General features: G+C 41.2%; 1 protein-coding gene across 2 annotated transcripts in view; it reads right to left on the bottom strand.

The window, feature by feature from the left end:
• The window catches only part of trpm4a (transient receptor potential cation channel, subfamily M, member 4a), a 26,522-nt gene that overhangs the window by 8,905 nt on the left and 5,464 nt on the right, over window positions 1–12,153 (bottom strand). Inside the window, exons 4-17 of one of the 2 annotated variants that reach the window (XM_016236485.1) lie at window positions 10,147–10,327; window positions 8,937–9,106; window positions 7,972–8,149; window positions 7,339–7,403; window positions 6,825–7,073; window positions 6,633–6,735; window positions 6,438–6,556; window positions 6,045–6,350; window positions 5,450–5,551; window positions 5,202–5,330; window positions 4,727–4,856; window positions 4,024–4,169; window positions 3,825–3,937; window positions 3,636–3,731 (exon numbers count right to left, since the gene is read on the bottom strand). In XM_016236485.1, the coding sequence (XP_016091971.1) occupies window positions 3,636–3,731; window positions 3,825–3,937; window positions 4,024–4,169; window positions 4,727–4,856; window positions 5,202–5,330; window positions 5,450–5,551; window positions 6,045–6,350; window positions 6,438–6,556; window positions 6,633–6,735; window positions 6,825–7,073; window positions 7,339–7,403; window positions 7,972–8,149; window positions 8,937–9,106; window positions 10,147–10,327 (2,087 nt within the window). Of the gene's footprint in view, window positions 1–3,635; window positions 3,732–3,824; window positions 3,938–4,023; window positions 4,170–4,726; window positions 4,857–5,201; window positions 5,331–5,449; window positions 5,552–6,044; window positions 6,351–6,437; window positions 6,557–6,632; window positions 6,736–6,824; window positions 7,074–7,338; window positions 7,404–7,971; window positions 8,150–8,936; window positions 9,107–10,146; window positions 10,328–12,153 lie in introns of those variants that run through there. The other variant, XM_016236486.1, reaches the window with a different exon arrangement.

Below are 12,153 nucleotides of genomic sequence, written 5' to 3'. Positions count from 1 at the left end.
GAGGTTTCAGAAGCACTTACACATATGACATCCGTTTAGGTGCATGTGGAAGATTAGAGGTGATTGTAGCCCTCATGGAAATGGCAGAAGTCCGCCGGGGGAAACACGGGCTCTGAGGCTATACCGTGGACTTTACACATATGGGAGCCCTCTACCGGTTCTCACGGATTCAGCGAGTGAGGGCCTGGCACCAGATGTTCCGCCATGTCTGGCTGCCGAGGGGACAGAGGAGCTTGACAGGGCCTACAGTACGGACACTCTGGAGCAGTTTTAGCAAGCCGACACAAAACTACTGTTACTGGCTCCACATAAAGGCTATAGAATCTAGCGAACGTGTTGGGGGTCGCCCAGCCCGCAGCTCTACAAATATCTGTCAGCGAGGCGCCACGAGCCAGCGCCCAGGAGGATGCAACACTTCTAGTAGACTGAGCTCGCAACCGGTGCTCTCTCCGAAGTGATGGTGTCAACTACCTCCAGGGGTGGACAGTAACTAAGTACATTTACTTGAGTATTGTACTTAAGTACACTTTTTGAGTATCTGTACTTTACTTGAGTATTATTTTTTCTGGGAACTTATGACTTTAACTTCACGACATTTGAAAGACAAATATTGTACTTTTCACTCCACTACATTTCTATCAAGGTCCTCGAAGTAGAAAGTCGTTACTATGCAGCAGCTTTGAAAGTCAGTGGGTGATTTTTTTCTTCTCTAAAGCATGACTTTCTTTTTTTCAGACAGTTTATCAGTAATCACTCTTGTGGGGCTACATGAAGAGATTTCCCAGCATTTTTTGAACACTGACCAGCTGCAAATGTGGTATTTATTTACAACAATTCAATAATAAGAAGTTAATATTGTGGTATACATTACACACAATATTGTCTGATTTTGCTCAATTGTGTACGTGAAAATATTGCCTATAAAACCACAGAAGAACTGTTGTGCATCTCCTAATAAAACACTATAGGTGTTGGACTTGAAGCAGCACTGCACAGACTGTTCTGTGTGTGACATCAAAGTACCGCGAGAGCGATTAGACAGCATTTTGCTGACAAAATGTTTGTTTTGATGTCAAATAAATCTTGCTGTTTTGCTTTTTTGTTAAAGCAGTGTTGCTGTTGTAAAGTTGTACAGCTACAGTTGTTTTGCTGGGTTTTAAAGTAGGTTTGATTTTTTTCCCTTCCTTATCACTCTGTATTTACAGGATTTCACTGTACTGTATTCAGTAGGTGTAATGTATTCTAAGTTGGTTCAGAAGTATTACAAGTACTACGTACAACAATAAAACAGTGCATTGACATAAGAAAGGAAATTTACTTTTGGTACTTAAGTACTTTTAAAAGCAAGTACTTCTGTACTTTTACTTGAGTAAAAATCTGTCTTTACAACTTTTACTTGTAATGGAGTCATATTTTACCAGCAGTATCTGTACTTTCACTCAAGTAATGGAGTTGAGTACTTTGTCCACCTCTGACTACCTCTTGGGGTAGGTCACCAAGAACCTCCCCATCCCGTCCAGGAACCAGACATGAAGTTTCCAGAGGTCTGGACGCGGGTGCCACAGGGTGCCCTGTCTGACTCCAAAGGAGGAGGTGGCGGGTGAGTTGCGACATGCGACGGGAGCGCAGACCACCTTGTCGGTTGATGTACGCAACGGTCGCTGTGTTGTCCATTCGGACCAGCACGTGCTTGCCTTGTAAGCACCCTTTGAGACGGTTCAAGGCAAGGCACACTGCTAACAACTCTAGGCAATTGATATGCCAGTGCAGTTGGGGGCCCGTCCATACCCCTGACACTGCGTGCCCATTGTACGTGGCCCCCCAGCCGGTGGTGGAGGCATCCGTGTAAACCACAGCATGCCTGGAGACCTGTTCTAGGGGCACTCCTGCCTGGAGGAATGTAAGGTCTGACCACAGGGTGAAGGTTTGGCGACAGGCTGGTGTAACTTGGACCCGGTGAGTGCCGCGCTGCCACCCCCACCTCGGCCATGAAGCCAGTGCTGGAGCGGTCTCATATGAAGCAGCCCCAGCGGCGTAACTGCCGCTGCAGCTGCCATATGCCCCAGGAGCCTCTGAAATAGTCCCTTGAACGAATTCAAGCAGTTCAGCTCTGTGAGGCGTGCTGTCTGTTCGACCGAATCCAACTCCATACCGAGAAAAGAGATCCTCTGTGTCGGGGAGAGTTTGCTCTTTTCCCAGTTGACCTGAAGGCCCAACCGGCTGAGTCCCTGTGTGCACACAACTGATGCTGAGATTGAGCCTAGTATGAGCCAGTCGTTGAGGTAGTTGGGAATGCGAACGCCCTGTTCTCTCAGGGGAACAAGGGCTGCCTCCGCAGCTTACATGAAGACACGGGGCGACAGGGACTGTACTCGTACTGATATGTTCGTCCTTCAAACGCGAACCGCAGAAATGGTGCGGAAGAGGTGCCTTTACCATCCCCCAAAGAGCAGCTTCCTCCCTTTCTGGGTCACCCGTCCCGGGGCCTCTTGCTCTTTTGCTCACCGCCAGGTTTGATGGGGGCCTGGACGGGTGGGGCGGCCTGCCTACGACCCAGCTCCACGGTGCCGCTTGCTGGAGGCTGCTGCGGATGCAGCGCAGGAGCAGGGGCGGACGCAGGGGGCTGCCCTCAGCGATGAGCAGGCAGGGGCGCTGCAGCCGGCAGACGGGTGGAGGCAGCAACTGCCTGCCGGGGCAGGGTATGATGACCTGCCTCATTCTGCTTCTGTGCAGCCGAGAGCTGCTGGGCCAAGCTCTCGACCGCATCGCCGAAGGGGCCGGTCTGGGACATAGGGACATTAAGGAACCAAACTTTGTCTGCGTCTCTCATATCAACCAGACACAGCCAGAGATGGCACTCCTGGACCACAAGTGTGGACATCGCACAACCCAGAGAACTCGCGGTGACCTTCGTCGCTCGTAGCACGAGGTCAGTAGCGGTTCGGAGCTCTTTCAGAACTTCCGGATCATGACCACCCTCGTGCAGGTCCCTCAGTGCCTTGGCCTGATGAATCTACAGTAACGGCGTAGTGTGTAAGGCGGAGGCCATCCGTGAACGCCACCTCAGTGTGTTTAATGCCCAGACACGTGAGGCAGCGATCGTGACCATCACCCGGCGCCAGGTAACAACCGCATCCAGAAACGCACGGGTGAAACGGCATCTTTAAAAAGACGATCCGTCGTCTTTACAAAGACGCACCCGCTTGTTGTACTTTTTTAGAGAAATTGGCTCTTTTACGTGCTGAGACGCACAGGGGAAACGGACATTTGCAGCACGACAGGGGGGAGTGCAGCCTGAAGTGCGCAACCCACTCGACACAGGAACGACCACTGCTGAAGCGCCGTCCGCCAACACAAAAAGCTCCCGAGAGCGCGCTAGACTCGTCACACACGAAGCAGTTTGGTAGAAGCAGAACGATGTTGTCGTTCGGCTCCGAAGTGAAAAGCTGGTATGCGTTGCACCGGCTGCCTTTTTATACTCACGCTGTGATCAGCGGCAGCTGGATGCAATCATCACATGCCAATGTGCATTGGCTCGTTTAGTTTACACTAAGTCCCTCTCTCTAAGCGAGATCCCAATTCGTCGGTCACCGACGTGACTCAGAGTGACCGACTGAAAGGGAACCATGAATTACGTGTTTATGCCATCAGCCAATGACTCGGCTCCATCGACGCTGTCAAATTCTTTACCCTGATGAAATTCCTCTGGCTTTTCATCTTTCTCCTGTTCCCTAAGAGATTGAAGATTAAAACTTTCAAGACGGTACCAGAAAGAAAACTAAACATTCATGCCACAATCTTGGTTGAAAATATTGGGTACTGACTTGAAACTGATGAGGTTGGTGTAGATAAAGGGAGGCAGGAAAAATGAGACGACCAGTTTCCACACTTCTGTATTGCTGTCCATGTCCCCCCACCATATCTCTGACAGTAAATTCTAGCCATGGACAGGATCAAGAATCGTGACACCAATGTAACTAAGAAATATTGACACTCCAACAGGTAAACATGACCACTACTAACCTGCACTCCATCATGGCTGAAGAAGAGGCGAGCGTCAGCCGCTGTGGCCATCTGCAGACAGGTGGCGCTACCCCATACAGGTGACTGTCTGATGAGAAGCTTGAAAGAGCGGCTCTCATTGCTCTGGTAACACTCACTGAACACATCTATTATGAAAGTGATGAGAAAATACATAATGTAAGTAATGTAAGATGTCTTAATGCTTAAGACTTAATGCTGCATTTAATTTAATTTAATTTAATGCATCCTTGCTTAATAAAAGTATGAATTTTTTGCGAAACAAAAAAAATCTCATTGACCTTAAACTTTATAACTAAACAGTCATCTGAGACCACATTTAAAATTTGAGATCTGAGAACCTTTAAAAAAAACTAAATATTGATATATTTTAAATCCTGCACTATTAGGGACCATTAAAATGGGAAGATGCAGAATATGAAAAAAATGTGTTTAGTTTTTAGAATGGTGTGTCATATGAAAAATACAAGCGTAACAGGCAAACATGTCTGTCTAGCGCATATTTGCATATAAAAACTATGGTGTAACAGCGCAGTGGAATGCAAAACTGTGTTCTGTTTAAATATTATAATTTTTTTTTTTTAATTCTTATACTTAACCTATGAAATAAATATAAAATACAAGCATTTTGGGCCCTACTGAAAAACAGTCCAATCTGCCATCTTTTAACTTGATTCACACCCACCATGAGCCAGATTCTCAAAGGTTTGAGCAAGTTCTTTCATTGAGAGCTTGGTCTCAGTCTCTGTCTCCAACTTGGAGAGCTCTCTTAATATCTTACATCCGGCAAGAGCACTTAGCACCGACTCCCCCGCCTAGCATCGAGAGAGGGGGGAAAAGAGTAAAACAAAGCAAAATTATTACAATTGTTACACATTGATCATAGGAATTATCATGATCAATGACTCCAGTCATAATAAACAATACAATCTATGGTATTCAGCATGCAACCCTCCGGTTACTGGACACTTTTACTTGCTGAATAAATTAATATGACGTTTACACAGTGGCATGACTGACTACTTTAATCTTTAGTGTGATACTAAATCCACACCACTAGGTGTCAGTATAGAGTCCAGGATCACTGTCATATGCAACTTTAATCTTCTCATTTGCAAGAATTTGCAAGGAACATGATATGGGTTTCAACTATGACTTGCCATTTCCCAGAAGTAGATAGACATTTCTCTGCGATTCTGAAGAATGGCCCAGATGAACAGAGCTATCCAGGGAGACATACAGCGCTGTTTCCGGTACACACTCTCAGTTCGCAGCAACATATTCACATGCTGAAAGGACGAGACAGAAACTATGATCACAACATTGTTATCTATAATGTATGAACATAAGTACTGAAAGTCAAATCATTTCACCAATCCCGATACCTCTGAAAAAACCTGGCTGGTACCTTCATTGCTTTCCTTGAGGCCCATCCCTGTTCTACTCCAAGAGGAACGTAGTAAAATGGCTGACAGACATCTTCCATGATTTCTGATAACACCCGTGAAACCTGGGAGAAAGAAAATCCTTAATGCACATGTTTTACATAAAGCTGGATCCGAAAGTCTGACGTTACAATCAAATATTGGATTCAACCCTGCATATGAACAGAAACATAAATAAAACAAACTAGAAATAAAATTGATCAAAAGTGACTGTAAAGATATTGTTACAATTTTTAAATAAAGTTCTTTTGAATTTTCGCCATCACAGGAATAAATTGCAAATGATAAAATATATTACAATATAAAAGAGTTCTTCTAAACTGTATCATAAAATAATATTTCATAATATTACTATTTTTACTGTATTTTTGATCAAATAAATGCTGCTATAGTGAGCATAAGAGACTTCTTTCAATAACATTAAAACAAAATTACTGGCCCCAAGCTTTTGAATGGTAGTACATATATTTGTTTGTTTTTCAGATTTTATATCATAATTTCTCCTCTTTTTTTAACCTTAAACTTCTAACATTGGTTTCAATGTCTGTCTTCTTTTACCTCATATAGAGTGAGGTCTCGAGCAGCAGATGGGGTGGTGAGGGTGGTGGCGTGGCTCTTGAAAGAAGAATTCTCATCTGGTAAATTTAAGCGGGTCTGTGAGGCAGCTAAGCCCACTCGCTCCTGCAGCCTCCTCTGGAGGAATGAGGACACCAGATTGCAGTCTGACAGTGAGCTGTAAAGACTCTCTAAACGATGGTACGTCAGATAGTCCAGTATGTTCAAGCCGCTTTCCACAAACAGACGCACAAAATGGGGCTTGTCGTTCACCAGAGCATCAGTCATTGATACCTCCAGGTCTTCATACTAAGAGAAAGATTGAATCAATAGAAGCTGTAATGGTAAAACACAGTTTTGTGCTGGATTTTGGTTTCATTCTGCTGTTAATCCTACCCTCCACTGGATGTCACCGTTAAAGAGTTCACTCTTGGCGATATCCACTCTGTCCCAGGCCACTGCCAGCTTCAGCTCTTCAGTGTACTCGCTAGCATCATTCGCATCCCGTTTAGCAGCTGAACATGCACACATAAACCCATAAGTATATACTGTAAACGTGTTGAATTCTCAGAGCAGGTGATTTAATCTCACCTCTTACAAGAGCTTTAAGGATGATTCTGTCGAAGTCATCTTGCCCTTCCTGGTCTCCATGAAACACGGTGATCAGATCTCTGTTGTGATAGATACTAAGTGCCTGTGTGAAAAAGAGAAAAGCAACTAAAAGTAAAGGAAATACCTTTGTCCTGCATGCACTCTCTATCCAATCTCTTGCCATACACTCACCTGTTCCACAAGCTTCTCCAGTTCCGTCTCAGAAGGGAAATGTTTGTTAATTTTCTCTCTCATTCGGTCCCTGAGCTCAACACTGGCTCTTTTCCTGCTTTCCTCGGAAGCGGTCGGCAAAGTGGGACTCACTGGTGGACTCAGAGGTATGTTGAGATCCTGCAGTATTGCTGCTATCAGGTCTGCCGCTGGACCCGACCCTGCCAGCACCAACCATGGAGTGGTATTTTTCAGAGATAAATCCACTCTCTGCAGTGAGAAAGAGATTATTAATTTCAAATATGCGTAAAACGAACAAAACCATGCACAAACAGAACAAAACAACATCAAGTAATCTTTTAAATTGCATTGTTTTGTTCGTGGTTTTGGAACTACCCAGATGACATTAAATTGGAACATCAAATTAAATCTAATTAAAAATAATATTAATAAAACAAAATAAATTGTATTATTTTAAAAGAAAACATGGTTTAATATTAATATTCAAATAATTAAAATAATCATGTGTAATGACCTCAAGCATTGCAGCATCTCCTGCGATCAGCACACACAAAACAGGAATCTCAATGCTTCCACTACCTGTTAAGGGCAAGAGGAAGACAGATTTGTTAATACAATAAAAATATAACATTACTCAAAATAAACAAAGAACATAAAGGTACTAGTATTTAGTTTCCATTTGTTTCAGATCTACATTCTCATTCTGCTCCACTAGAGATTAGTGTAGGCCTCATATTACATGCTAAATTTATCCTTATTATTACATTTATTTTATTGCATATTTGTGTCTTTGTGATTGTGGATTAAATTTTATGTAATGCTGCAAAAACAACTACCCTTTGTAGGGACAATAAAGAGTGTTTACTACTACTAAATGAAATCATTCTGAAGCCATTTACTCCACTAAATACCACCAATGTTTAACTTCCCTCTTCCTTCCTCTCACTTGGTGTTTACTTCTCTGTTATTTATTTTATTTAATAAAAGGAAGTGCTTAGTTCCTCAGGGATGTGCTTGTGCTTCCCGTCAGTCCCTGATGAAGGTGCTAGAAAAATGATTTGGGAATTTGCTGTTGTGCTTTGTGCTCAAGACGACTTTAAAAATGTTTTATTAGAGCTTTTCAGTTGAACCATCTTCTTTCTCTCACCCCAGATGCCAGTGCGCTGATGGGAGATGAAGTCTTCCAGGTTGGCTCTGAACATTGTTTCACTACCTCTGTGTCCTACATTTCCATCATCCACCAAGAGGAAGGCCTGGTGGTTGTTGTCCAGGCAGCTGGATTCAAGGGGCATGTTGTGCACATAGTACCGTGCTGGGAAACTACCCTTGTAAAGAATAACCAACAGTAAGGTTTTACAGAGCAGCCAAGGCAAAGTCCTCCAGTGGTTCAAAACACTATTCAGGTCTTTATGACATTTACTGAAATGCTACTGTGGACTCTGTAAAAAGTATCTGGACACTGAACTACACTTAAAATGTTTCAATTTCATTTAATATTTCACAATTTATCAAATCAAGTGGCCTCTGCAAACATATTATGCTAGACATAACTTTGCAATTACATTAAATGAATTTGTCCCAAAGTTAGGCGAAGATGAAGTTAATCACAAGATTACTGCATGTTTTTTATGACTAACACAGTACTGATTACTTGTATCCAATGACCAATATGCAAAAAACAATAATAACAAAAATGACAATAATAATGATATATGATACAAATTAAATTGAATTAAAATAATTTCAATTAATAATAGTAATGACAATAAATAATTCAAAATATTATTATTAATTTAATTGTGAACTGTAAAGATCTGTAGAAATATAAACTAAGGGTCTGTCTCTATTATTCAAATTACCTACAGACTTGTAGACTTGGATGCTCATTTTGTCTCTCATAGTTGAGGTATACCTATGATGAAAATTACAGGCCTCTCTCGTCTTTTTAAGTGGGAGAACTTGCACAATTGGTGGCTGACTAAATACTTTTTTTCCCCACTGTATATAAACATAAAAACCTAAAAAGAATCATTTTTTGAAGTTCATACATTTTAAGTGTGGCTTTTGTGTAAACTGTTCATACTGAAGCAGAATGGACTCATACGGTTGTACCTGTGGGTTTACGAGTTGCTGACGTTGGTAAATCAAGCCCCACGGTGCAACACCAACAGCTATAACTTTGGCCTGGGAAAGAGATGAAGCTGTTGCACAATGATCCCTTACTGCCTCACCTACACAACGGCCAACACCCTCCCTCAGACCTGATGTCATGATCCAAGCCCCTGGGGAAAAAAAGAAAAACTACTATTACCTAAATTACTCAGCAGCTTAATTAAATTGCACGGAAATACATAAAAGTCACAAACACCATCACTGAAAAACATTGAAAAGGTATTTACCATAATTCAACACTTCTGGATTCAAGCCATTTACATTTTTACCATATACACAATAAACCTTATCAACACACTACAAACTAACACACATGAGGAATGCCACTGTTGAGTAATACTAGTTTGGCCTGTCTATCACTGACTTTAAGACTAGTCACTAATTACTGGGTGAATGAAAACAGTTATTAACACTTTTCCAGAACACATTTCAGGAAATCTACCTGTCCTACCTGATCTACTCTCTGAGTTAAATATTTATAAAACATACTTGGTCTCTGGATGTCTCAGTGATATATGATAAATTGATATGGCCACTGTAGTTTCATTACAGTACATGTTGCATTTTTGTTAACAGTTTCATAATTTTAATGACATCTCATGACTAATCAGTCAGGCTTATGGAACACCTCAGTGAACAAATCTGGCAATTCATCCCTTAAAAGTCATCTGTGGTCTCCATATTATTTCAATAAATTCCGTAATGTTATTAGAAACCTCTTGAAATCTGCTATTAACTGGACGCTTATTAGTCTGAGTATTTTTGTGTGCTTGTGAAGGCATGCGTGGATATGCTGATGGATTTCAGGAAAGGGAAGTATAATGTTAATCACATTTATTCTGCCATGCAATAAGTGCTTTTTTATTTATTTATTTTTTTATTTCAGTTATTACTTCAACCACTATTTAAATTTTGCTTGCTTTTTTATGTTTCTTTTTTTTTTTTACTTTTATTTGAGTTGAAGAAAATGTAAAATGAGGAAAAATAAATAAATAACAGTCTTTATCTTAGTTTTAGTGCCCAATATTAACCCAGGCCGAATGGTGGAGGGTGAAGGGTTAACAGTCCACATGTGATTCATTAGATAAGTGAGTATAAAGGTTTCAAGCACTCATAACTGAGCTAAATATACACGAGCAGGAGAGGTTACCTGTGCTCTGTGCGGCCCGGACAAGACCCTGTCTGATCACTTCTCGCACCCAAGGTTTCACCTTCTCTTTCCCCTCTCCCCCCACCACAGACACCACCATATTGGGTACCGACAGGCCCCAATGTGACGTCATCAGCGAGTACACATTATCCGGAGGTGTATCATGTGCCAGACGCAGAAACTTAGAGACACAAGATAAGTGACATATGAATTCACAGCAGAAAAACAGTCCTGAATGTTTGTAGGGGAGAGCGAGGTGATTTGAGCCTGTGGGGAAGTTGAGCCAATCTTTGTTTATAGACAACCATAAACAAAATTGGTGATGTGACCACAAAAATTTGAAGAGTTATGATTTTTACTCACCCTGTGATGGAGAGAGGCCCACTGAATAATTGGTAACTACATTTATTAAGCTCAAAAAAGTTTTTTTGCTGTTCAAAGTGATTTGTTTATGTAAGGACATTAATTCTTCAAATTGAACTTCATTTTGTTCTGAAAAAAAAAACCTTAAAAATTGTGAAACTTGTTAAAAACTTATTAGGGTCATGGAGCTGGATCCTAACCCAGCGTCTTGAGCTGCAGGTGGGGGAACTCCCTGCATGGATGACCAGTCCATTACAAGGCTCACGCATAGATTGTAAGAAGTCATTTTTATTTAATTTATCTTCCTTTGATATAGCATGAGGTGAAAATGTTCAGTTTTATTTCAGCATAGTCAATGGTACAGTTTAACCTCATGTGGCTCACGTAACATAAGTAAAAATTGGCTCATCTCACCCACACTCCCCTATGTGTGATATTATTCATCCTAAACTAAGGGACACAGGCATTCAGACAGGTGTGACATTCAGACATGTTCCTCACATGCTCAAACACGCAGGATATTTATGTTGTCACTCAAAAACTGCTGAATGTAGGAAGGGATTTGTGTGAAAAGAGAAAGACTGAACAATGGATCTTACTGAGGCAATACACAGTCTCCAAAAAAAATATCAGAGATGTTTCCTTTTGTTACTGTTTAATTTAAATTACCTTTAATGTGGTTATGAGAAGTGTGTATGACTCCAGGCTCTGTGGAGTTGGTTAAAGGGAAGTTTATAATAGCTGTAGATGACATGTTTTCATTGCTGTTCAGTAATTGCCCAGTGGCCTGGCATACTTTTAAGGGGAATGACAATAGACCTTAGTCAGGGTAGTGCCATATTTAATTTTTGACAGGAGTGAAAATTAGGCTGTGAAGAACAGAAACACAGTGAGTTCAATGGATGTAATGCTATTTAACAACAGGCAAATTGTTCAGTTGATGAAACATCTTTCCAAAAAACTTTCAGTAGAAAACATTTTATATTTTTTCTAATAAACTTTAATTAACTGTGGCACATTTACAGTAATATTTATTAATGTTGCACTCTTCCTGTTAAATTCATAAATAAATATCTATCCCTCAAAGCCTCATTTTCATACAGGTCAAATTCAATGTGGTCTACCCTGACTAAGGTCTATAACCTAATATAAATACAATTTCAATGTATTTATATTTTCATTTAATTAGTAAAAAAATAGGTATTCGCACTGAAATACCATTCGCAAAAGTGGCACTATAGTGAATTTGCTTAAAGGGGTCATATGATGCTTTTCTAAAGATCATTATTTTGTGTATTTGGTGTAACAGAATATGTTGACATGCTTTAATGTTCAAAAAACACATTATTTTTCAAATACTGTACATTATTGTAGGTCCTCTATGCCCCGCCTCTGTCAAACGCTTCGTTTTCTACAAAGTCCCTCCTTCCGACAAGCACAGTCTGCTCTGATTGGCCAGCTGACCCAGTGCGTTGTGATTGGCCAAACACCGCAAGCACTCATCGGAAATGTAACTCCCCTTACCATAATCGCGAGCTTCATCTTTCAAAATAAATGTAAAGACAGAGCCCGAAAGGGGAACAGAGTCGCATGACAGACGCGTGTGTTTTCAGTACACAAGCCACGGTTAAGACAGCTGACTCC

This window comes from Sinocyclocheilus grahami, unplaced genomic scaffold, assembly GCF_001515645.1.
Source record: "Sinocyclocheilus grahami isolate Dianchi unplaced genomic scaffold, SAMN03320097.WGS_v1.1 scaffold491.1, whole genome shotgun sequence".
NCBI classification, from domain to species: Eukaryota; Metazoa; Chordata; class Actinopteri; order Cypriniformes; family Cyprinidae; genus Sinocyclocheilus; species Sinocyclocheilus grahami.
This window is presented reverse-complemented; position numbering and strand designations above follow the sequence as displayed.